Below are 27,168 nucleotides of genomic sequence, written 5' to 3'. Positions count from 1 at the left end.
TCTATTGGTCATACTACAGCATCGCTCTTGTCAGATCTTTTTCTGAGGATCCATGATTCACATTCATACTTTTTGACTAATAGTTGCCATGTCAGAAGTATAGTAACATATTTATTTGTTTTGGCTCCATCCAGCTGAGAGATCCCAGACTATTCTCTCCACTTATTTGACCCATCATGATAAATACGTGCCATTTTTTTGTTCCAGACATTTTGTTTAAAGGCAGGAAAATCACAGATGTTTCCAAAAGCGTGATACATGCTATATTTGGCTCAGTTGTCCCAGGAGGACATGACACAACAGATCAACCCTGAAAGTGAAGCCCCTGAAGGGAAAACCGCCATAATTCAGTTCATTTACAGTTTATATTTACAGCTTTAACTAATGTGAAATGTCCAAATGTCTGCTGGGAAAAAGGCCTGTGGTATTTCATCTTACTGAATCAAGACAGAAAACCACCAACAGCAGGTCGACGAGATGACCACCTGCCATGCCCACCTAAGTGCCATTGAGCAAAGGAGTGAACTGCTATCATCAGCTTGGACTGCAGGTGTCAATGTGTTTGGGTTTTCTTCGACCAGAACAGTCCAGATTTTAGATGATTTACTTTACTATGAAGCTCACTTAACGAAGAGGCCTCCTGAGACAGAAAATAGCCCAATAAAACAATTTTAAAAAAACTCAGAGGCTTATGTCAAGTTTGTATTATGCTTATTCTTGTAAAATGCACAACATAAAACAATAACATGTGTTTATTTAGGTGTGAGATCAATGCAATTTGCAGGAAAACCAGTGTGAAAAGGTTCTTTTCGCTTCTGAATCAAAGTTACACCGAGCACTGAGGAAGCACACCGGGAATGGACCACTCGTGTCGCCGCGGGGGTGGACGATCTACTCGACATTAACCTCAAACTCCATTGGCTGCAAGTTGGCGCATAACAAGCAAACGAATCAAAATGAATCAAATAGAAAATAAGGAAGTTAATAAACCAGCTGTTAAACCGAACCACCTTCTTTACTTCCAACGAGACACGTTTCCATCGTTTCACCCAGAGAAATGACGTGGTCCGTCCCCTCCTCTATCCAGTTCTCTTTAGTGTTTGCCAATGTCGGAGGTGTAACTGGGGTCTGGCTCTGGACAAAGGTAAAAAACACACTCTCGTATTTGTCCCCGTGTTGTCAGACAGTCTCCAGACTAGTCGCCAGGCTGTCGCCCGTCCGTGTGTGTGGCTCCTCGGGCTCGAATCCCCCCCAAGACCGTGGCGGAGGATGGGGCGGTAGGGAGATGCTAGCAAGAGGGGGGCGCTCGGCCGATCAGCCATGATGAGCTTCAACCGGCTAAACTAGCGCAACCAGAGGCGGCTCGGTGGCGTGTGCTCGCCGGGGGGAAGGACACCGGCACTTCCGTGACAGCGGGCGTGCACGGGGAGTCAGGCGCTGCGGGTTTCAGGCGCTGACATATGCGGGAAAATTGTGTTTTTCTCCGTGGCGGCGTTAGCTTCCGGCTAAAGCTGGACACAGTCGGGGAGCTGTGGTGGAGGTTCAGGGGTCGCACACCGGCTCTGTAGCCGTGTCAGTCAACTCCAACCACACAGCACCTCCACGGCCAAGTCACTGTGTAACACCACCACGCACACCGGCTGCTATTTGGATGTTATATTTATACGTGTGTCTGTGTTGTTATTGTTGTGTGAGAGTGAAATAAAGAGTGGTACCCCGAGAACGTCAGGGCCACGCGAGGTGCACCTCATCAATCACACTGCACGCAATTGATCAATGCATGTCACGTGCCACAGTGTAGTAAAAGTGCATGTTGTTTTCGTGCACATGCATATGCTCTGTTGTGTGCACCGCTCCAGCCCCGGCCCTAAGCTGTAAACAGTGTCAACAACTCCTGTCCCCCTGCTTGAAGCCCGGTCACCTTTGACCCCTGTGTGATTTGACCCTTCTCTTCACTTCATGCAGCAGCTAAAGGATCATTTTGTTTTGCATATTCACGTTCATGATCTCGCAGGTCATCCCAGGCTGACATGGTGGTTCATGTTGTTATCCAGCACCTGAAGGGGGCCCATGCTCATAGCTGCTGTTTTCATAGCTCCACACACCAGGAGTTTGTGTCTCAGTCTGACCCTCTGCACCGACCTCCGCGGGGACAGGACAACAATTCCCCCTCCATCGCTTACCCCATATTGATGTGAACCAATAGTGAGTCCATCATGGCGAGATGCTGTGGTGCAGTTTGTGCATTCCTTTCATTTAGTTTATAACATGGAACATTGAACATATTCACTTTGTGTCATGTTTCGTTTATGAAAAGCACATGGCGGCTGCAGGCTGGGAGCTGTTATTGCATTCATGAAAATACTGCACACATCCATAAAAAGATAAAGAAGTTAACATGTGTTTTGACTTCAAGCAGATTGTTGAGCTCGCTCTGCTGTTCACCTTCACCTGTCTCATCGATGTACGCCCACTCTCTCAAGTCTCTAATATAACGTGACCAAACGCCTGTTGTCTTGTTCAGGCTGCTATCACAGGATTCCCTGATTTTTCCGGGGAGCTTAGTAGCAGTTACATGAGCAAAGCTCCTTCAAATAAAGGATCATTGTCTGGGTGTATTAGCTGCCAGTGGATCAGAATGTGAGATAGGCCTTTGCTGCTCAGTTTGAAGTATGCTCTCCGGGCCTTCCCTCAGAAACCCGTCTAAGTATAGTGAACAGCTTTGGACTGAGCTGAAACTTATGTGTATTTGCATGAATGTTTGTGTCCACAAATGCCTAATACAGAATGAAGTCTAAGGCAAATAATCATTCAGCCAATCTTTTTCATCAATAATAACTCAGATGTGTCCTACCAGTAATATATCTGAGGGATATGATAACACTTTGCGATTATCGATCGGTTTTAAATTAACTCAAAAGTGATTTGTGGACACAAACACTATTTGCATGAGTGTTTGTGTCCACAAATGCCTAATACAGAATGAAGTCTAAGGCATATAATCATTCAGCCAATCTTTTTCATCAATAATAACTCAGATGTGTCCTACCAGTAATATATCTGAGGGATATGATAACACTTTGCGATTATCGATCGGTTTTAAATTAACTCAAAAGTGATCTGATTTTCTGGTTTCAGGAATAGAGCATGGCTCAAGTGAAAGTACAGACCTCAGCACCCCTGGCTGGTCCTGGCCTCTCCCCCGGAGTTCCCCCGACGGCCATGGCCAGCCCAGGATCCCTGGGTCTGCAGCCCTCCGTCAACGGCACAGGCCCGGCCCCCACACCCGCCTGCCCTGCTCCTGCAGTCGGATATGGGGACGCCCCTGTGTCTATCACACCGCCAGGTACACTGACCATTTCACTGTAAAGTTTTGCTTTCAGGAGACGTACATTTTTTGCAATATATGTTTCATGCAATTTCTTACTTTTCATCAGTCTCTTATTTTTAAATTGCCACATACAATGCAAAATAGGTTTTAATACAGCATTACCAGGATTGAACAATTTATCAATTTTTTTTAATCACATATTGCAATAATAATAACTGTACTATGAGGTAATTCAAGCCATAAAGGAAACATTGTATCAGAATGAGTATCAGTAGCTTCATTTACAAACAGAATGGAAAGAAATGTGACTGTTCTTTCCATTGCACATTGTAAAATGTTATTGCATTGATCACATCACTGAATGTAGAACTTTCCAATTATGTTCTGAACCAGATCTTTAGTGCTGCTTGTGCCCCAGCCCTTGGCACATTTATATAAAGTCATAATATATCAATGAATGAAATTGACTGCATTGTGAGCCATAGTCCTGAATGGCATTTACTACCCTGTTGGAAACTCTCGTATTCAGTCAGATAAGAACCCTGTTCGTTTGTTAAGGGGGATAAATACCTTGAGCATATATTTATGTCTCTCCTACAAATATTTAACAGTGTTGGAATAACCAATGTATGTTTGGCACTAAAATGATCAAATATATTATATACATAGGCCTACATAGTAATTACAAGTGTACAGGTCTATTTCTGGATTCTATCACGATGTAGGTCAGTATATCATGTATTCTGCTGTGCTCTTATTTAGGCTCGCCCCAGGAGAACATGGCAAACCCTAAAGAGAAAACTCCAATGTGTTTGGTGAATGAGTTAGCCCGTTTCAATAGGATCCAACCACAGTACAAGCTCCTGAATGAGAGAGGCCCTGCACACGCTAAGGTGAGTAATCATGACCCCACAGTCCTCTACATTTGTCTGGAAAAGCTCAAGAGCTTCCTTTTAAAGACCTGGAAAACCTGCTCATTTCTGTATAGAAAATTATAACCAGTAAATAACAGTGGGCATCTTTAAAAGCCGCATTTTATATTAAAAAACTTACAATGTCATATCTGTCTTTGCTTTGTACACAAAGTGCTAAATGTGCCAACTATTCGATGGAGTATGTGCTTCAGTTTTTTACTGATGAGTACTGTTCGTAAATGAAAATTGGTCATGCAGCTGAATACATCAAGCTCCTGCCATATGGGTTCTGAGAGATGCCAGTAAACGTGTCATTGCTGCCAGGTAATGTCTCTCTCTCTGGGTGTCACTGTTCCAGATCTTCACAGTGCAGCTGACTCTGGGGGAGCAGGTGTGGGAGGCGGAGGGCACCAGCATTAAAAAGGCCCAACACTCCACAGCGGCCAAAGCGCTGGACGAGAGTGTCCTCCCCAGGCCTGCGCCCCGCTCCCCTAAAGTGGACATCAACAGTAACCCAGGTATTGACACCAAAAGAAATCAAATTTTGAGCAAATAAACATGTGTGATCACTTTACACTCACTTGTTTCTCATTAGATCGACCTGGAATAAATATTGTAGTTTCTTAAATGTGGCTAAAATTTTACTCGAAATATATCTGCATAATAATTTAACACTCTGTCATTAGTGTAACTCTCAAAGCAGATAAGTGTTTTATTCACGACCAACATATTTCAAGTACAAAGTGACAATTCAGGCTACCTCTAAGTTGTGTCACATATTTTCACAACTTTTGTAAATTGTAAATAAAATGTAGTTTTACTCACTTGATGGCTGAATGCAGTTTAACTGCTTCTAGTTCACTGACATTTTGTCATCTCATCACTGCTACACAATATAACAGTCATCATTAATGTTATGTGCACACACAAATATAAAAGAGGATCTTTCATTTAATTTGAACTGTAGTTAATTTGTTTATGGAGCTTGATGTGGTTTTAAATATTCTACGTCACCTAGAGGGATATAGGAATGACTGAAAAGTCCCTTAATTGAGTCAAGTTTTGCTCTGCTAAACTTTTTCACATCACTTTTTTTAGGTGCAGGTGTGATTTTAACATTAGGTTCAAATTTTTCTTGTAATACCTTTCTGTCTCAATTATTAATGGAAAGTTTCTGTAGATTCTTAGATTTCCACCCTCAGTTTGACTTCGAGGCACAGCTCAATCCCTTTGGATGTAATTAAATAATCCATCTTCAAAACTAAGCCAGTGCCAACCCTCATAATAAAGCCTAAGTACTGACTTACGTTTTATCTTTGGCCAAATTAATATCACTCAACTTGTCTTATCTCCTCTGCCCTCTGTGGCCCTGGATGCAGTGAAAGACATCACAGCTATACTTCTTGTTAGGATAAAGAAAGTCCTGTGATAGGCTTTGTATCATTTGGAATTAGCAATGCATGCATCATAGAAAATCAGTTGGGTTGAACATTTGTACAGTTTTTAGGCATAATACAGACATGATCAAAATTTCTGTTAAATGTTATCTTGTGTATTGTTCAACTACTGAAGTCAATTGAGGCGTTTGTGTCATAACAGTTATGTTGCGCTGAACTCACAAGCTCTATTGGCTGATGGAATTGTTTTATTAATATCTTATTATTGTTATTACTATTTCAATTTTCCTTATCTAATTCAGTCTTTCCCGCTTTCTCATACAGGCAGTATAACACCCACAGTGGAGCTGAACGGTCTGGCCATGAAGAGAGGAGAGCCAGCTATATATAGGCCTTTGGATCCTAAGCCCATGCCCAACTATAGAGCAAACTACAACTTCAGAGGGATGTTCAACCAAAGGTGGGTCCTCGAAACTGAACTCGGCCGAAACTGACAGAACCTGACCTTTCTATACATCTCTCTTCCCATTGAAACCAAGTGATGATGGTCTTGATTTATTTTCTGATGCCCTCAAACAGTCTTGTTTCTTTAATCCCACTGGCTCATCTGTTTGTCAGATGCAGTCCTCCGCTAAATATGGTGGATGTGGTGCCCTCATGGGTTCCAGTAGCTCTTAGTCTCTGTCAACATTCAATCTTTCCACAGAGGCGAAATCAATGATCCCCTCTTCCTCAGTTAAATTACTTTATTTTGAGCATTGCATAGAGTTGCCTGCCTTGAAAACAAGGGAGTAAAAGACAGGATGCCATATACTGCTTTGAATTAACAGCAAACTACAAAGTGTAAAGTAAACTGAGGAAGAGCAAACAATCCATCTCTTTCCTCTGTTTTTTTAGGACAGACATCAATATTTTGTCTGTTGTGTTTGCACTTGAAGTCAGCTTTGTATTTTTATGGTGTTGTTAGTGCGCTTACTGTTAAATAATTTTAAATACATACCAGTTTACAGAGGTTGAGCTGTGTGTTCCTAAGCAGATGACAAAAGCACTTGTTCATCCAGGTTATTTTGATAAGACATGAAGTATTTTCAGAAGTCAGTGGAACACCCACCAGGTGGCAGTGTTTCCTCATTTAATAAAAACACAGCACTGCTTTTATAAGGTGATGGAGCACCCATTTTGTGATGTAAGTTAGGAATGTGGTGAATTTGTGCAGTTTTTTTAACATATAAACCTCTGCCATGTAATTTAAAATATTTATCAGAGATATCAGAGTTTCCACTCTAAAACATGGAAACATAACAGGGAAGCAGATATCTGTTTTGCTTTTTTACATAAACTTTAGGCCCCTTAAATTCCTATCGTAAGTAATTCGGATGCCGAAGGTTTTAGGATTTAATTTAGAAATTTGGACACTTTGCCAGAAAATGTCCGTGATTCAGTTGCAGTGTTGGGTAACGGAGTCTATTCAGCAGACAGTCAAGCATCTGGCACACATCTTCCACTATTTGATCCATGCAGGAACAAACAGGGGGTGAAAGACAAACGTCTGTGGGCCAGAGTAGAGAATGTGTTTCCCAGCAAGTCTGTCAATGTCATATGTCACAGTGATGAGTTTCTAAAAGACAGGCAGTATCTTTTCCTCATGGTCCGTTTTGTTTTCTTTTGCCACTTTGTAGGCATCAGGGTGTGTGTGTGTGTGGGGGGGGGGGACGGGGGACGACTAAAAGACTTAAGAGTGTATCTTATCCCAAGGTCACTTATGTTTTCACGGGGTCTCCTTGTGTCAGTTTAGTCGAGCCCTGGATTAATGAAAGTGAGACCTTCTGAATATGAATTCCCTTCATCAGATGACAGAATATGTGCTGGAGTGACGGACCATATCCACAATTGGTCACCTTAATGATGCTGCAGGGAAGCGAAGGTTTCCATATGCCCATGTCCTTCGTGATCATTCATGATCCGGAGTCATGTTGATGGAAAATCTCACCATTAAAAGGGCAACCTGGCTCTGATCCATCAGCACTCTAATCACCACCTAGACCAGTATTGATTAAATCAGAAAGTGCCCTGATGAGGAAATATAGCGATAATATGAAACGTGCATTTATCAGCGTCTAAATGAATCTTATTTATGGTGAAGGGCCTGTGCATAATTCTTTTCCATCCAAGTCTACGTCTAATTCATTAGTTATTTTGCAGTAACATCCGTGCCATTGTTCATCCTCAAATATGGACTCGGAATGATTTCAGCTGATTCAATTATTGAAATGACGTGAATCATTAGAAGGAAATCCAGCCCAAATGATTCACAAATCATTGAATCAGGGAAATATTTGTGCTATCAAGAAATGTGGTTACATCAATGTTCGCCTCATGGACAATCCCCGCTCGCTGTGTTATCATTGGAGCACCTGATTCCAATGAGTCATACTGGGCTCCTCCAGCGTAGACGTCCACGGCGCTCCCAGCTCTCCTCCTGCTGCTCGCTCCCGGGGGAGCGGGGGTGCCGGCATCCCGCATTCTGTCAGAGTGGGAATTTGGATAAGACTTTGCACAGTTAGAGCAAAGCAGAGCAGTCAGAAGCCACCCACCTTCTCCCCACCCTCATTTGGTTATGATGGTAACATTATGTCAGCTGGAAGGACAGTGGGCTCAATGACTGGGGGGGGGGGGGGTTGCTTTGCTTTGTGACATTTCCTCCTGGGATGGTGGAGAGATACTGAGCAGGCCCGGAGAAAAGTGAGAGGAAGACAGGATCACCGGTGCTGCAGTGGATTCACAGCTTATCAACCGTTTGCACTAAATAGTTTTCAGTGTAAAGCCGATTAAAACAAATGGCCTGTGTAGTGCTGAAGAGACAATTATTTCCTCTATGAGTTGGTGGTGCTGCTGGTTAGGTTTGTTTGACTGTCAACAACATTTACTGCAGATTTTATAGAACAGAATTTGGGAATAAATCAGATATTAGCGGATATAGGGCTTCAAATAGTAGAAATAAACAAAAATCCAACGATAAAATCAAGAGTTTGATCTATAGTTGTAATTGGTTATTTATTGAACCATTATGAGCAACTTATTTGTGATTTCTCCCCATGTTTCTTGGCTCTGTCTGTTTCCAGGAGCATGTTATGAAGTGACCTTGTTCCAAAAGAGCTACTGTGCACCCCCAGTGTTTCATTGTAGCAGGAAATTAAATGACTCTCGGATGCCCATTGACATGAAATGTCTGTTCAAAAGACACCAATGAATTTGAGGTTGGATCCCAGTTGGGTCCAAATGGATTTAGTGTAACATATTAATCCTAATCCTTTGAAACGCGTATGTTCCAAGGAAAAGCAGCACAAGCCAATACAATGAATTCTGACCATGAACACAATTCAGTGGCATTAAATACCTGAGTTTGCTGTGCTCGGCTTTTGATTGAGGCATCTGAAGGTCTATTATAGATTATCCCTGTATTCTAGACCTGACTTACTGCTGTACGGCAGTGTCCTTGTAAAATCAATCAAAAAGATGGTCATCCTTGAAAGATCAATAGCCTTCTCATGCCTGCAAGATTCTTTGAATAACGTCAGCTAGGAAAAATGTGGCAGAGACACTGAGGGTACGACACACACACACACACACACACACACACACACACACACACACACACACACACACACACACACAGATGCACAAACACACACAAGTGTACTTTGTCATCTACATCTCTAATTGAGCCAACCGCTGAAAAGGCAAATCTGCCCATGAGCGCTTTTCTGTATTCGACATTTCCTCTCATTTCCTCATACGGGGAGGTATCTGATATCCTCTGAGGTCTCTTCACACACATATCTCCTAATTTTTTCCCTTCCCGGTCTCCCACTCAACTTTATTATATAGTTTTTTTATATAGCTCGCTGGCCTGTTGGGCTTTACAAACTCGTGCAGCTTAATCGGGACACTGTGTGCTCTTTGGTCCACTCAGGCATTCCACAGATATGGTTTCTCTTATCGGTCCCATCATCAGTGCTGCCCTAAAACAAAAGGGGCCTGCCAAAGCACACAAGGTAGAGACTTCAGAGGAATAACTTTTTATTACATTGCGCTTTTTGTTCTTCAACCCACCAAATATCTGCATACATCAGTAACTCAGATGGGACGTCAATTTCCTCGGGCGACTTGCCAGAACAAAGTATAATCTGTCCTAATTGTAGAAATGGGTGTAAACTCATAAAGCAGTGTTTTATAGAGGAGACCGGGGGCGGAGGAGTGGAATACAGGTCCAACATAAACAAATGTTCGGAATGATTTGTACTCAACAGACTCGATGACACACATAGTCTGGTCTCGCCTTTCATCTCCTCGCGTCTGAGTGGAGTTTCGAGTTTGTGTATCCCTGTCTGTCCTCCTCGCCTCTCTCACCTTGATGTATTGAATGTAAAAACGAACCTGAGACCAGTACGCACGAAGCAGGTGACATCAGTAGACCCACCTTTTGTCGCGCCGCCTTTTCAGGGCGCTTGGCACGGTGGGTGACTAAAGTGCGCTTCTTCACAAGAACTCACATCCGTATGTTTGTGCGAATACACACCACTTGTACTTCACCTTACTTGTAGCTTTTCCAGGAAATTGGAGCCTTGTCTTGCTGTACAGCTCAGAGTGATTTGTCTTACCTCCCGGGTAGCTCAGCAGCAAATGGCTGTCAAGAGGAAAGGTTTGTTGAGAGATTTCCTGGGTTTACAGACATCAGCATTGAATGATATGAATAATCAACTCTGCAGAAAAGCAGTCACCCATTTCAAGTCAAGTTTCGTCCAAGTGTTGTATGTTTCTGCTTTTGCAATCCCAATACATTTTTATTTTGGTGAGGAGGACAGGTTTCCTTTTTGAAGAAGAGACCGATTCTCATGTTTTAGGTACATTTTGGGCTCAGTCCACATCACAATCACGTATCACTCTCCTGTGCTTGGAACAGTCTCTGGAAGAAGTGATGAGGAATTTAGAAATTCAGGAAATCTTTATACCACCGTTTCTTACTGGAGTTTGAATCAAACCAGCAGTAGACATACTGTAGGATTATCTTTAGGCTCACTCTGCCATGTTGCTGTTCGAGAACCAGTCATCTTGTGGTGTCAAAACAAAGCTTGTTCTGTGAAGTGATGCTGCAGCTCTTTGGTGGTCCTATACCAGCTGAGAGCTCATGAGGAAATAGTGGAAACTGAGCAGTAAAGCTGTGTTTTACATCCTGTAATTGGTCCCATGTTGCTTTCTCAGCACAAGCAAACCACAGTGTAGCTGAGAGAATCATATTGTAGAGGGCCTCACATCTGAGTGTGAACTGCATCCTACTCACCTGTTTGAATGAATGCAACTGAAGGAGTGAAGAGACATTAACCAAATTAACTTTTGTAATAAAACAAATTAGGTACTTAGCAGGCTCTATAATGAGGGATATGTATTACTCTACCCATGCATGCTGCTGAGGATTATTCAAACGATAAGGTTTAACTACTAAAGCCTGACTGAAAAATCTTTGCCAATATATGTATTTTGAAAATTGGCAATGATTCATAAGATATCAATATCAAACCCTTATGACAAAGAAACGTAATGGAAGCTTGAACGTTAAGTCAAAAGAAAACACAAACAAATACTTAGAGCTTGGATAAAGAAAAATCTATTTAAGAGGATGTGCAATTTGGTGCTGCTTCATTGAGATCAGGGGGCACTGTTGACCCCCTTGGCTGACACCCACTCGATCTGGAAGGCTCAGTGATGTTGCAACTAATTTAATCATACTCATCAATGAAGAAAAAACATTAATCAGGCATTGAAATATAATATGATGTTGCCCTGGAGATGTTTCTGAGAAAAAATGAGTTGCCTGTATGACAGCTTGCATAGCAACCAAGTCAGAATAACAAAGCCATAATAATTGTTTTTATTTTGTAACAATATTGTTAATGAGGACAGAACGTCCGTCATTCTTCATGAGTCCTAACAGTTGGCACTGGAAGGTGGCCATGGTTAACACAACACAAATGTTAACAAACACAAATATTTTGCACACATTGGCCGCGTCTTGTGTTGTGCTTACAAATTCTGAATTATTCACGCAACGGCTGTTTTTAGTCAGACGATTAAAGAATAGACGTCTTTGATTACTAACCGGCGTCACTTTTACGTAGCAGGCCTTGAATCTTTTTCCCTGTAGCACGCCACCTGTCAGCCACTGGGCTGTAAATCTCACATGTTTGGAAACAGTACTTGATGGACCACTGTGACTCAGCAGTTAAGTGTGACAGGAGGGCCTGGGTAGGTTTACATGGAGCATGACTTCCCGGAGTCAGTCGTGGAAGGAGGGCACCGACCACAAAGATTACAGAGCTCGCACAAAGACGGCTTTAATCTCAGGTTCCACACTAAAACCACAACAAACATTGGAAACAATGAATGCTGTCACATCGGTCAGTTTAATTAAAGTTATGAAGTACCCACGTCACTTGTGAAACCTGTGTTTTATGCACTGCTTCTCTGAGCGGTTGGTAATAAAGAGCTGAGTAAAGGCACTGATATGAGGAGGGTGAGACACCAGCTGTCTGCAGCACCTGAGACCCAGCAGTATATTCCATTACACTGGAGGGAGCGAGAGAGGGAGTAAATAAACTGTCTCCATGTCAGAGTTTAATATTAAACCTTCAGAATGTGAACAAACGACATGATAGAATTTACACGAGGCGGATTTGCTGTGTGTTAGTGATAAACATTTGGACAAAGTTGATATCAAAGCATCTCTAATACTCCCGGCAGGCAGCGATAGTTTGACTTCACATAGAGCATTTGAATTCTCCTCCTTCACAGTGTAGAGGATCTCAGGGTCAGAGTTGCCTTGGGGGGGGGGTCTGATTGAGTAACGCTGGTTGGGACTTCACCGATACAGCCGTGGGTCATATGCACACACGCTCACACATTTTCTAATTATCACTTGATAATCTGTTCCCGGAGGCTGTGTTTTCACCCCTGCTTGTTTGTTTGTTTGATGGTAAGAAGTGATTTACTCGATTATCGTGCAACTCAGTGAAAGGGTGTGGTTTGGGTCAGGGAAGAACGCGTTACATTTTGGTGCAGATTCAAGTGATGGGGCTGTTTCATTAATTCACTTTTTGTAACATAGCGTTCTATAAAATTCTGAAAATTTATCGATCTTGATAAAAATCCAGTTTTGGATTAGGGGACTGATATTTATGAGTATGTGTAATTTGGATCGCCCTTCGCATGAATTTAAATGTGGTTTCACAAGTGGACTCACGGGGTGGGGGGAGGTATGTGCTCTACTGACTGCCATTTATGTTGTAAATAGTTTTAAAGCACAATTGACCCAAAGCCAAACTCTTTATTAAAAGTATATATTTTGTGTAGTTTATAAATAAAAATAAATGTATAGTTTAAAGGCAACATTTAGTTCTCAACAGCCTTTCAACAAAAATAAATAAATCACATTATATTGTGGCTCTGAGGGCTCAACACACTACAACTTCAGAAAGATACATGCAAATAGTTTAAAATAAAGAAAATTAAAGATGAAATATCAATGTCATGAAAACACATGTGGAACGAAATGCTCCAAAGTGCCATGATTATATTTTTCATCTATCTTGAAACAGACGTGTGGGTTTCTGTGTCATGTACACAGGCCAAAAACATATTGCTTAATGAGCAATTACAGCCAAAAGAATAATTTCATTTGCAAACCACTGGTTTAATGTCACACTTTAATCTGCTTCTTCTTAGTGCATAAGTGGTTTCTAACCACAGACACTGTCAAAGGAATTACTTACAAAACCCCCAACACTACGACAGTTGTTGTTTTTAAGAAGTAATTATTTGACTAAATGGATTGATTTCGGGCACGACTGCATTTTCTGCATTGGCTATTGCATGAGGCACAAGAGAAGGAGAGCAATCAATGATGGACACAGGGAATGAAGAATGGATGTTGGGAGGGAGAGAAAACAAGTAAAAGTCTGGCAGGGGATTGGAAGAAAGTGCAGCTGGTGGAGAAGTGAGTCGGTCCAAGTTTTTCTTTTTCGTCCAAATCTCTGTCACCCTGTTCCTCATAGTACAGGGCTCTGTGTGTGTGTGTTTATGTCTGCGTAATTGTGGTTTAATGCACACAGCTATTTGTGTTTGCGTGTGTGGCCAGTAGATGTCTTGGTGGTCAAGTTCGGTGACGCTGGAAGACAAAGTGGGCCAGTACACTCCCTTATTCATGTCATGATTTGTCTGTGTTTTGTTAGCCCACTCTTTTTTTACTTTCTGCTGCTTTTGTTGTAGAAAACATATGTTCCCAGCTCATATACAATGGAAACCCACAAGAATTATTGCATTTCTTTTAAACCATGAGCAGTAGCAAGGAGTGAAAAATGGTGTTTTGCCTTTTTTGGTCAGTCTATAATCAAAGTATGCAGATGTAAATGACACAGTTATCCATTTGAAACAGACAAATCTAGATTGAGAGAGGATTGCCTGTACACTAGAAGGTTTCATTTTGACTTAAGTTACTTGTAGAGGCCGAGTGATTTTTGGCTTTAGATTGAGAGATAAATGTAGTGAAATGTGTCATTCGGCAACCAAACACAGGCTTGTCAAAATCTGAAAATTCAGAAATTTAGTGACAAAAGCCCAAAATGGGACTGTAGCCACGGCCCACTTTATGAAGCCAAACAATCAGTGTACACCACTGCTAGGTCTGCATCATGCTTTTGCTAACATTTGTCCTTTGTTATCTACTTTTCCGTGAATTGTTTGTTGTGCAACATTTTGTAATTATTTTCAAGAAATGGAGGAATGTGTCAAAAGAACCTTGGCACACCAACCAAAATGACGGCACCACCTCAAACACAAGTTAGTCCATTATCACAGCATCAGTCCAAGTTTGTCGTTGAGTTACTGGGAAATCTGTTCAAAAAGAATAAATCTATCACCCTCCTCCAAGAACCCATTTTACACAAAGAGCGCTGACACATCTGATGATCTTCTTTTGCTGCATTTTCAAATCACAAGCAATTGATGATACATGTTTTTGCTTGCCTTTTTTTTTTGGGTCTGTGCACATGGCAGCGCTACGATCCAGCAGGAATTCGTCCCATCATCTGACGTGCCTCAAAATTGAAATGCAGCCTGACACTGATTCCTTCCAAAGCTTTATTAGACACGATTCAGAGAGACAGGCAGTGAACCTGTTGCACAATGTGTGGGCACCTTAATCAGTATCAACAGACTTGAAGAGCTGAAAGAGGAGCCCACTTACTTTTTAATCACAAATGGGAAGTGTTGGGGACATCCACTGATGCTCCTAACCACAAGTCACGGTCGACTGGGCTGATTAACGGTGGTGTTCTTTTTATTCTGAGCACAGCGGAGATTGATGCGTTCTCATGGGCAGAATGGCAGGTTTACGGCTGAAAGGAAGCCCTGCATTTGGTTTTGATTGCTGCGGTCTGCACAGGTTTTGCCAGCCAGAGCAGCTGAGGTTTTTCATGGCTCCCTGTGCGCCATCTGCAACTGGTCAGCAGTGTCATGTGTTTAATTGCAGGCCACGCATTTTTTTATTTGCCTCCGATGCATCACTCTGCGTTTGCACCTTGTTTTTAAATGTATTTATCTGTGGCTTGAAAGCATTAAATTGCTGGACTACACCGACTGTTTTCCCAGCAGTGTCGTGTTCAAACCACATTTTGGGAAAACGCTTAATTCAATTTAGCTTTTAAAGTAATCTGCCAAGTCATTTTTTCAGTTGTTCATCACTGTAACTACTGAAAATGATGCACTGCAGGATTTCCAAAAACGTCATAACTAACCTAAAAGACAAGCTACAAAAACACAAGGTGCACGTCTATGGGACTGGTGGTATTTTTATGTGTTGCTTGCCATTATACATGCGATCTCCCTGACGTCACTCCATGTAATGTATACTGCTATGAAAAGTAGTGGCTGTATTTAGTGTTCAGCTGAAGAACAAGTGTGATGAGCTTTTTTTTCTACACAGGCATTTGCAGAGTAAACAATTTTTCATTCCACAAGAGAAAATAGTTTCCAGCTGAAATGTCACCCTGTCGTTTAAAGTAATAATTGCAATACCATATCTCGCAATTTCCTGGTAGGACTGCGTGTGGGCTCAATAAACGTCTGGAGCTTTGACTGTGTCCGTCTGCGTGTGTGTTCGTGCACGAGTCTTTGAATGATCATGATGAAATGGTGACCTTAACTAACGCAGCCCACATTAAAGAGATGCCTTCAAAGTGAAATCCATTACACATAGTGCAACGCGGATGAGTTATCATTTGATTGAGTTGGGGCATCAGGTGGCTTTTCTCTCGCTCGCCCCGTCACTCATCCCTGAGTCATACCACACACACACACACACACACACACACACACACACACACACACACACACACACACACACACACACACACACACACACACACAGTCACGTCATCACAGAGACAAAGTCCTGTTTTTTATTATTTTCTTTCCCTTCAGCCGTCTCTGCTCCCTCCCCACAGGTGTCCTGGTCCAGTTCCCTCTCTGTAGTAATAATAATAACAATAATAATAATTGATAACACAGAACAGGCAGATCCAGCCAGCATGTGCTGATCTTTGTGCTGGCCACAGTGTGCTGACGTGATTCCCCGGCCTTTTTTTGTCTGCAATGCATCGATGTGTATGCGTGTGCTCGCCTGTGTTCTTGGCTGACTTTCTTGTGTGTAAGCCACTACTTTCCCACGTTGTGGAGTAGGGTCCCCCACAGGCCTCCCTCCATGTCCCCCTCTCTCTCTCTTCTCTCCCTCTTTCCCTCCCTCTCTCTCTTTCTTTCTTTCTTTCTTTCTTATCCCTCTCTCTCTTCCTCTCTGCACCTGTACTCAGCACTCCAGCCCCAGCTGCTCCCATCTCTGCTCAGCGCTGTTGGCCCGAGCCCATGTTGCACTTGGCATGTCCTCTGAGACCCTGGGGCCACACTTGACGTGCGAGGGCCAGGCGGGCCCCCGCCCAGGGAAGGCTCCCGTGGCCAGGAGGAGCTGAGAGCAGACGGATGAGAGGAGGGCTGTGGGCTGGAGAAAGACCTGCTGGAATTCTGGGAGTAAAATGCTGACTCATGGTCGGGAGTTTTGGGGAAAAGATGTTTGAGTGGAATGACGTGTTGTGGAGATTTATCTTGTACGAGTTAGTGTTCTGGTATGTTACTGGAAAAGAGGCCAAAAATGTCAACATGTAGTTTCAGAATAACTTAATCTTGTTGGAGGTAGATTCCAGTCGGTCTTATTTACTCTGCCACAGTTTCTGTTAGTTGTTAAACACAGTACTCACCAAAGTACGTAACAGCTGGAAACATGACAACATTGCCACAGTGGAGTGTGATGAGGCAATGAACTCAAAGCCAGATCTTAAGTCATAGTATCTGTATCTCTAACTTTATTTGGAGGTAAATGTGAAATTACAGATGTTGGTCTGTAAACCTTTTTTTTCTCTTCTAATAACACATGGGAGTTAAGAATATGTAGGACCAATTGGCTGCTCATTTTTCTTCTTTAGTCTGACCAACATTCCACAGCAACCATCAAATTGGTGCATACAGTGATTGCCGTAAACTATGAAAACAAGATCCAAATGATAAATCTGTAACTTTTCTGGACAAACATCTTTACGATACTTCTTCCCTATCCTCTTGGGAAACTGGCCAACATTTCCATCACTGACACATCCTAAGGCAGTTGCTCAATCAAGACTGACACGATTACTTTAAATCTACTGAAACATTACATAATGTATGTTTATAACTTTTACTCATGTGAGCCATGGTTGTCATTCTGTCCACCTCTGTAGTCCAGATTGAAATATTTTAACAACTAGTTAAATTACTTTGCTTTTGTGTACAGACAATTCATGTAAAGCGTCCTTGGGTCTTTTGAAAGGGGCTATGTTAAGTTAATATTATTATTATTGTTATTATTTTTATTATATCGGTTATTCACTTCCTCTTATGTTGACGTGTTTGTTTTTTAGTGAAATGTGTCAACATCTGTTGGATGAACTGCTGTGATACTTGTGTATTTGCAGGTTGCTAACCTCAAATGATTAACTCATCCCTGACTTTTCATATGTCGAAGGTCAAAGCGTTTTAACTCATCCAATGAAATATTGTCAATAGATTAGCAAAAATAAAATTGAACAGTGGTTTTTTTTCCTCCTACATGAGGTTCAGATTTGTGGTTTTCAGTGAAATGTCTTGTCGACGTTCATGCCGACTGCTATAAGTGGAGCTTCATAGTGCAGCCAGCAGAGCTGTAGACTTTTTGTCTTGTTACACATAAGAAAAGAAATGACTCATAACATCTGATCCCAGGCATTGAACATATTGATACGTGCATGAGAGAGTGTTTATAGGTTTCAGAAGAAGCCCAGTTGAATGTGGTGCTCCGACTCAAGATCTCTCCATGTAATGATGTGCATGTGTGTGCTCGGTTGAGAAAGAAACTGCAACGGTTTCTAGGATATACACATTTCTCTAGCCCCCCCCAAATTTCAAGCTCCTCGGGTTCCCCAAATTCCCACACGCACTTGATGGCTTAGAATGATTAATATGCATACACAGAAGAGATGGAAGCATTTCTGTGAAGCTAGTGTCAGCTTTCTTCAGCACATCGTCATCAAGGTTTGCCTTGACCAACCACGGAAATATTGTATAGTCTCTGGTTAAAACTCTATACCAATAAATCTTGACTGCTGCTAGCCGTTTGTGTCTGCCACATACGGTGGCTGTATGTCCATGTGAATATAAGTGTATCCCTGCCGAGAAGAAAGGAGACAGGGAGACGGATATGAAAAACTTGGGAATCCTCTCCTTTCTCGCGTTCCCACTATTTCTCATCCATGTCCACGGACCGGCAGACATTCTCAGCCATTCTCCCCCTGACCCAGGAGGGGGTATCACACACGCGGACTTGCAGACCCCTAAATCTCTTCGGTGACAGCCCAGTCCCGCTCTTGTCACGACCCAAAGAAAGAGAGGAAAATCTATGTGCAGAGCAAGAAGAAAGAGGAGGGGATATATATGTCCCTGTGCTTTGTTAGGCATCGCTAAGCTGAGATTCAATAGCAAGACATTACTCAAGTGGTTGGCCAACACGCCATTGTGTTGTAATTGACCCTGATGAAGTGATGGGCCTTTAATTTGGGAACGCTCTAAATGGTGTGATAACTTGGCTCATAAAGTTGGAGCCTCGCCTCCTTTGCTTTTCATCTGTTTTTATGTCAGATAAAAATGCTCCGTTTAGGATATAAACAACCCTCTTTATATCCCTTTGCTCCTCATATATTGAGATAAACAGTTTATTTAATAAGAATATAAATGTTCCCTTCTCAATTTAGTTTTTCTGTTCATTCCAGGTACCATTATCCTGTTCCTAAGATCTTCTATGTGCAGCTCTCAGTGGGGACTAATGAGTTTATTGGCGACGGACGCACCCGCCAAGCGGCACGACACAGCGCTGCCATGAAGGCCCTGGAAGCCCTGCGCAATGAACCTATTCCAGAACGGCCACCACAGGTAAACACACACACACACACACATATAATCTTACACTAAACTCATACTAATAGTGGTATTAACATGCGCTTGTTGACCTATTCTTTGGGAATCCCACGGTGATAATTTCAGTACAGTACCATTAACACATGGAATTCTCTCTAGCTAACAAAAGCTAAATATTGGTAAAGCCCGAAATTTGTTGACAACAAAAAATGTTGAAATCGGGGGGGGCCCATCTCGCACACGGATGCTTTCAGTCCTCCTGCAGTGGCCACTGGTCCGATTCTGACCTGGTCCTCTGCTGCGTGTCCCCATTGTCTCTCCTCATTTCACGCTTACTATCCTTAGGACACTATTCTTGTTCTCCAAGAAACCACAGTGGAAGTTTCTTCACTTGTACTCAATGTTTCCTCGCGCATTATTCTGACAACCGTCACATTCCTTGGCAACTGTTACTAATTATAATATAAGTTTGCCCAAAATGAGATGTCTGTCTGTGGAGTGTTCGGTTTGTGATATAATCGACTTAGCTCAACTGTGTAGCTCAAATGTGAACATTCTACATTTATTAATGAACACAAAACCTGATGGTTTGTCATTCGTTTTCTTTCTAAAAGTCGATTCCACTCTCAACTCAAACATTCCACCTCTCCTTGCACTTTCAATCTCTTTGTGACCACCTCAAATGACTGTCTCTTTCTCTACTTGACCCCGTCCAACTTGACAACTCTTCCCTTAATGAAAAGTCCGGATTTGTGCCGCTGATCTATTGGACCTCCCCCTCGAGAGCCTCTAAAGAGTGTTATGCAGTATATTTTTTTGCAGTCACTAAGATTAATGCATAACCAGCTTTCATCAGATTGAATCCAAATCCACCTCATCTCTAATTACTCTAATGTATAATTTAGGCCCTCTAATCTCCACAGTTTTAGTTTGCAACTGGTGGGGACGTGTTATATGCTCCTTGTGTCTTTTTTTGTTCTATCTTCTTTCAGCCTACTCCCAATGTCACTGTACCTTTCCAGAGTTTCCCCTCAGGCATAGCTGTTAACTGTTGTTATCATCTCCCACCGGAAATCAAATTACCCCATATCCTCAACGCCTGGCATCGCCGATGGTTATTCAAAACGCTTTGGCTCCTCTCACTTGCCTGACTCGCTGTCTTGTGGCGTCGGCCTTCATAAATGAGCTCTTTGTTCGCCGCTGCTTCTGAGTCTTGCTTTACAAATTGAGGCACATTGTGTCTCCAGTATATGTCTGTCATTCTGTCTCCACGAGTGCGTGGGTGTGTGTGCTCGTGCATGTGTTCATATGTGGACACCCTCAGGCTAAAAGTGTTCTTTTTCACCATTGGGTTGTCAAACCTTTTATTTTGAGGAAGACCACAGGTAAATATCAGTGCCGCTTTAATTACAGTGTTTATACACAGGTTAAACAACACTATGTACCCTAGGAAACACAAAAGAAACATCTCCATCTTCACACAGCTTCGAGCAATATCATCAAAGTAATAAAACTACTGACTAATTCATAAATCCAGCGCCAGGGGTTTTAAGATGCTGGCTATTCTACAAAAATAAGGACACATGATGTCAAACAAGTGAACGTCCTGTCTTGGGAAACCCAGTTGGCTCCTGGAAGAAAGGTGCCATGGTCTTGACATGGTTATTGGGAAGGAAGCTATATTTAGGTCTGTGAAATTGTACCTTGTCTTTAAAAAAATCATTTTTCAAAAACTGATGCTTTTCTTTCTACTGCGAGCTGCTCCTTTTGATCCTTCTGATGTAGATGCTTTCCCCCAATTATGGAAAAGCATTCCCCTTCCCATGGGCATAGATGTGAATGTGAAGCATTCTGTTCGCCCACAGTCACTGTCCATTCAAGTGGCTCCTCCAGGACCAGTGTTAATGTCTCAGAGCAACACATGCAGGCTCTTTACAAGTCCTTGAACATTTTTGAATTAATGATTAACAAATGTGTTGTGCAAAAATACAAATGGAAGTCGTTTTTTATATATTTTTTGATTTCACCTTAGGAAACAGGCAACAGGCATCTGTCTGCTTGTGAGTCTCTTGCCGCCTCGCAGCTCATCAACTTGTAAATACGTCTGTCACCGTTTGCACGATTAACATAAAATATTATTTTGTAGTCCAGACCAAAAGACGGTGAATCGGACCAATTGCAGGAAGTTGAGACAGAATAAAACAATAGAGGAAGAAAAAGAAGCGGAAACATCACTGGTCCCTCCAGGATTGCTTGCAGTCTTCGCCTTTGACGATAAAATATTTGACACGACGAGTGTGAGTTTGTGATGCTGTAAGTGTTACATAACCTTACTGCGGCAAACCAATCAATGTTAAGTGTATGTAGATGCAGCCAACGTAGGTGATGATGACAGAACGTACATATGTCACACACAGGTCTTGTGTGCTGCCTAAATTATAATGTGAAATCAGAACTAACCAGATCAAATGTTAACAGTGAAAATGTCCTTAATGTTGTGACAGTAATTAGACTGGATCAATGTATAAAACTGTCTTTTGTTCTTGAAACGTCCATAAATTAGATTTCCATAAATAGGAGCTTGGGTATTAGTTCTTTACTGAAGGTTGTGTCCATCACATCCATGAGTCGAAGCAGCACCAGGAGTTAGCCCCTATCTGTCTTTGTCACAGGAAGGATAAGGAACTACTCGGTCATTCCAATTTGAACATAAATACCCACTCTTCTACCCAGTGACTTGATAATGCCGCCTTGAGAGGGGTCAAGCTATTACTGGTATGAATATCAAGAACGCTGGAAATGTCAGCGGATGAAAAAGCATGAATAGAAATTAGAAGAAGAGAAGCAGAAGAAAGGGCTGAGGTGCCTTGGACTGAATCACTCTCAGGTTTCTCTCATGTGCACATACATCCAGACAGCACAAGAGGCAGATAATGTATGTCTCGGCACGCACAAAACAAAGGGCACCTCTTGCCAAAGTGAAGTCTTTGCTCCCAGTGCGGTAGGTGCGTCAGACCACGTGACTGTTACCTGTGAAATCCAAGAGATCTCGCAGTATGAATCATGCCACGTATCGGGTCACACAATGAGGAGCAGGAGAAGGGAAGGTGCCCAAAGGGAAACATCCACAGCCATTCAGACTTAATCAGACAAAGAGGTGGACATGAGAAGATAAAGATCGAGACGGCAATCTGCATTCCCATAGACAATTGGCACCAAAAAGCCAATGTATGACTGATATGATCTCTATGGTGCAAACGAGGGATTTGTGTCTTTACTAGTAGAAGGGATAAGTAGTATTACTTTAGCAAATAATAGAATCCCTGAAAATCATACCCACAGATTTACTCCATCTGATCCATATCTAAACCACTAACTTTGCAATTCGAAAAAGATTAAACTGAATGAGAGCTCAGACCAGAGCCATCTGGTAACAAGTCCACAATTACTTCATAGAGTCATGGGCGGCTAATTTTGTGGATTGAAAAAAAAAAAGAAGAAAGAATTCTTTTTAACACAAGCAATGTTGTTAGTTCGATCTGGATCCAACAAATATGTAGTTATCCCAATAAAATCTGCTGGTGCTTTCCCACTGACCCTAATAACCCTTTTGTTATGAGGTCCTGTTCTCCAGTTTCTGTTTTGAGGGAGATCTAGTTCTTGATGTTCACAAATGATAATTTGACTCAGGAACAGAGAGTTTATAGACGATAATTCTCAAATTTAGTGGCCAACCCCTTTTTAAGAGAGACCTTCCTGTTTAGACGGAGGACCACCAGTCATGTCCAGGGATACTGAGTTCTCAATCTCGTCTCAGATAAGGATCTTCGACAGAAAACAGACAGGCGTCTTGTTGCAGCAGCTTGGCGGACATCCACGCTGCATGTGGGCGATGTGGAACAGTCTTGGTTAGATGTGTGCCACCATTTTTGGGGTCATAATCCTTTATTTTTCAGAATCGTAAAAAAAATAAAAAATAAAACAATGCATTTGTTTCCATTTACCTCATTTTAATTCTGAAGAAAAAATCTCTGTATTGGTCCAAATTATTAAAGAAATATTCACACATGAAGGAACATCATAGCAGGCCTCAAGCAATAAGTGTTCTTTATGACTGAATATAGTTTCATATCTGCAGAACACTTATGGGATTTGTTATTGCGTTTGCTGGGAATGCTATGGGGAGAACACCTTGCACCTAGCTCACTTTAAAGCCCAGTGGACTCACTATGATAATGCCACACTATGAAAATGCCTCACAGGTTAGCATTTGTAATGCAGCTGTATCCACATAAATAATGTTACCTGACATATTGTGGGTTTACCAGTGTACACACTTATTCAGGGTATGTGTATTTCCAATTTACTGTAAAACCAAAATACAAACCTGAATCCCCTGTAAATGATGTTTGAGGCTTGGAAGAGCCTCATTAGCATTCCCATGAGAGCCATACTCCCCTTAAACCAGCTTTTCTCTCCACTTGACAACTACTACACCTGAAGATAAGAACAAGAAGGAACAAAACAGAACCATTTAAACACCTTATACCCAGAGGTGACACAAATTAGAGTAATAACTATTCTGTCTGACTCCTTTTTAATGTTTTGACCAGTGTTTTTTCTTTTTCTTTCCCAGAGCCCAGAAGAGAAAGGGGAGATTGAGGAAGGTACCGATGCCAGCAAATCAGAGATCAGCCTGGTCTACGAAATTGCCCTCAAGAGGAATTTGTCTGTCAACTTTGAGGTGAGAAAAGACACGACAGTTGAAATATCACATCCACAAACGAGTGACACGGAATTGTCTTGATTTTCCTGGAAGTTATCACAGGAACGAATGAATGGATAAGACGATGTATTTAGGGAATATATGAGGAGTCATGATGTATCACCTCAGATTGTGAAATACCACAGTGTTGTAATGATAACATAAACCAAACAACTCGCACTGTGCTACACTGATCAAGACTTAACCCTCATCAATGATGAAATATGAACTAAGGCCACTTATCTTTGACGTAGTTAAAAATGAAAAAATTTGCTCATAGGAATCCTTAACTGGATTACTCTATTTTAAGGCTTGTGGAAATCCTCATGGTGTTAAGTTCCCAGACAGATTCAAGGCTTCTGTATGGGTTTTGGCTGCGTGGTCCCAGTGACTCAGCTGATAAGATGCTGATCAATGTGGATCACCCGGTCCTGTAGCAATAATCCCTTCAGTAGTCAGCCTGTAAATTCCTGTGAAGCAAAAAAGACAAATGGGATGTAAGGTCGTACAAAATGTGTAAGTATTGAAGTTATTAAAACTCTTCTTAAATATAAAAAGAATTCCTCTAAAAAGAGAATTTAGCTGACTTTCATCCCTTTTTGTAAATTTTATATCTATAGTATATGTTTAATTTCGATTAGTGTTGCCTGGACTGAGATATTTCAATTCAAAATTCTTTTATAATATTCATCCCCAAAGAGGCAATTTATTGAGCGGGAGAGCAAACAAAAGTGACAGTTCATTCACACACAGAAAAGCAGAAAAGACGAGATTAAATACTTACAAACACATTTAGAAAACATAATGAAACGTAAAGACACATTTCCAATCTTTTGTTGCAAAACTTATTTACCTTCCTCACCAATTTTGCCGCCCTTAATCTATATTTTTATTTACATTTTCTATGTTTAGCTGTGGCATTCATTATGTTTGTAAACCCCAGCACATTGTTGAGGGGTTGAACTGTCTACGATGAGGTCATTAACCAAATCAATATTTTTTTCTCTACTCGAGACTCTTGCAGAGGAGATATTGTTCTCAAAAAAGGTTCTAAAAAGTCAGCAGCTGCTGAATATCAAGCGTCAAATTACCTTCATTTTAATGTGTTATATAAAAGTGCTACCAGATGGATGTGATCTGACAAAACTAACATTAGCACGGTGCCTGACCACAAGTTATGCTTGTGCTCTCTCGCATGTGCGACGTGTTATTCATCACACACCTGCCGCTGACTGTGGCTGCATCGCTCCAACGTTTCCCGCCATGGAGAGATTTTCATGTGGTCTCGTTGTCGGCAGTCAAAAAATGACAGTGCGTGGCAAATTTTATGGTTTCATTTCTGTTACCCCTTTTGCTGGGCCTTTGAGGAAAACAAGAGAAACCTAGCAGGGATTTACCTTTTCACCAGAGTACATTCACTGTCGGCTCAACACCCAGCACGCAGTGACCATTAGTGGAAATCAATCTCAAGCCACCTCAGTGCTGGCTTGCCTGTTCAGCCACGGCGGTGTCTGTTTGATAAGAACATAATCTTTTTCAGACCTGCCTCTCTGGGAAAAGCTTTTGGCAGAGGGTTGGTGACATTGATGAACTGAGCTGAGAACTGCCCAGTGCTGCTACAATCTACAGCTGGTATTTTCCACTGCCTTGCTCAAGGTTTGGGTTTTGTGTGGCTCGAATCCTCTGGACCTTCCAGGACGCGACCAGTGCCCACAACTTTTCGAAATCCACCAAAAACTTTAGTTTGTCCTCACATGACCTGCTGGGTCTCTTCTCTTTGGCTTTCGCCATATCTTCGCTGACTCATCCAAAATTCTCTCCCCTCATTGCTCCCTCTTCTTCTTCTGTACTCTGCAAGGTGCCAAAAACATGGGAGGCTCAGTTTACTCTGTGTGCCCCCTCCCTTCCTCCACAGAATCCCTCCCTTCCACCTCTTCTACCATCACTCCCAAAAATCACACACAGGGCGGTAGCGTGTTGAGGCTACGGGGATCGGCAGATGGGGGTTAGAGGAAATGGAGGCTGGGATGGAAGGAAGGGAGGGAGACTCAGCTCAGTCTGTTGACTTTTCTTGCTAATAAGAGTTTACACAACACTGGAAAAATTATCTGGAAAGTGGTCCAGTCCTCCCTTTTGACACCCCCTCCTCTCGCTCATCTTTGTTCTGAAACACACTTGCTCATCAGAGCATGACATGGCTGTCCTTCCTGGAACTGCTATTAATAATTTCAGCCTGCTAAATCTGGTTTGATGTGATTCGTTATCTGCCATGTCTTTGTCACTGTGAGCAATTACTCCAGTTTAATTTTTCTGTCCTTCCAAATTGGAAGCTGAGAGCTGCGGTTTTCAAAAGCAGACCACAGCCACATTCCCCCAATCAGTCTCTGATCTGCTCGCTGTCAGTCTAGAGGCTGGCTGTTCATTACCGCTGTCTGATGAGCAGTAAATCAGGAACTTTTTCTCCCTGTGCTTTCTCTCCCACTTTGTCAATCTTTCACCATCTATCTCTATCTATGTCAACAGCCAATAATCTTTGCCTATTTCACACATTATAATTTGTGTGTATTCTGTGACAATGTGTGTTTTGCTTGGATCGTTCAGCCTTTTCTTGGCTTCAACTAGATTTCCATGATTTAAAGTAGAGACAGGAAGCAGGAAACAGTCTTGTTTCCTGAATTTCTCTCTTTTTGGTTTTCTTTTTTGCTAAAACTCTTTCACATGAAGATGTTGATTAGTTTTGTTTTATCCATCTCTGGATATCAGTCGTTCCACATTTTCTCTCTGTGCCATGTCAAACTAAACCGTATGAAGGCCAGGCTGCAATCATCGTCTCCCTCTCTTGGCATAACATGCCCCCTTTCTCCCCCTCATACTCCTCATGGTTCTCCAGCAGATTCATTTTCACCCTCAATCAGCGTGTTGCATGCAATATGCTCTCACACTGCCACTACGCTGTGGCTCGAGACCAAGTATAAATAACACGTCTCTTTTTGCCCATTTGGATCCATTACACTATAACTCATTAGACAAAGTTTGGCCTCATATCCTGTCCTGTCCTGCCATGTCTCCTCCTCTTTACCGTGTCTTCTTTGATGCTCTGAGAAGAAACGCTGCACTTCCACACCGCCAACCATAAGCTCACATGCATGGACTGTATGCTGTTATGCATTCATGGAT

The 27,168-nt window shown here is 42.0% G+C and overlaps 1 protein-coding gene across 1 annotated transcript in view; it reads left to right on the top strand.

Moving 5' to 3' along the window:
* The first annotated feature begins 1,087 nt into the window (after nt 1-1,087).
* stau2 (staufen double-stranded RNA binding protein 2) overlaps nt 1,088-27,168 on the top strand; it is a 78,104-nt gene continuing 52,023 nt past the window's right edge. Inside the window, exons 1-7 of the mRNA XM_053412042.1 lie at nt 1,088-1,144; nt 3,139-3,346; nt 4,094-4,224; nt 4,604-4,763; nt 5,967-6,102; nt 19,082-19,241; nt 23,863-23,970. Coding sequence (XP_053268017.1) covers nt 3,148-3,346; nt 4,094-4,224; nt 4,604-4,763; nt 5,967-6,102; nt 19,082-19,241; nt 23,863-23,970 — 894 coding nt within the window. The 5' untranslated portion in view covers nt 1,088-1,144; nt 3,139-3,147. The remainder of the gene's footprint in view (nt 1,145-3,138; nt 3,347-4,093; nt 4,225-4,603; nt 4,764-5,966; nt 6,103-19,081; nt 19,242-23,862; nt 23,971-27,168) is intronic.

The sequence above is a fragment of the Pleuronectes platessa genome, chromosome 20 (genome assembly GCF_947347685.1).
Source record: "Pleuronectes platessa chromosome 20, fPlePla1.1, whole genome shotgun sequence".
NCBI classification, from domain to species: Eukaryota; Metazoa; Chordata; class Actinopteri; order Pleuronectiformes; family Pleuronectidae; genus Pleuronectes; species Pleuronectes platessa.
Note: the sequence above shows the minus strand (reverse complement) of the source record. Positions and strands in the feature narration are given on the sequence as shown.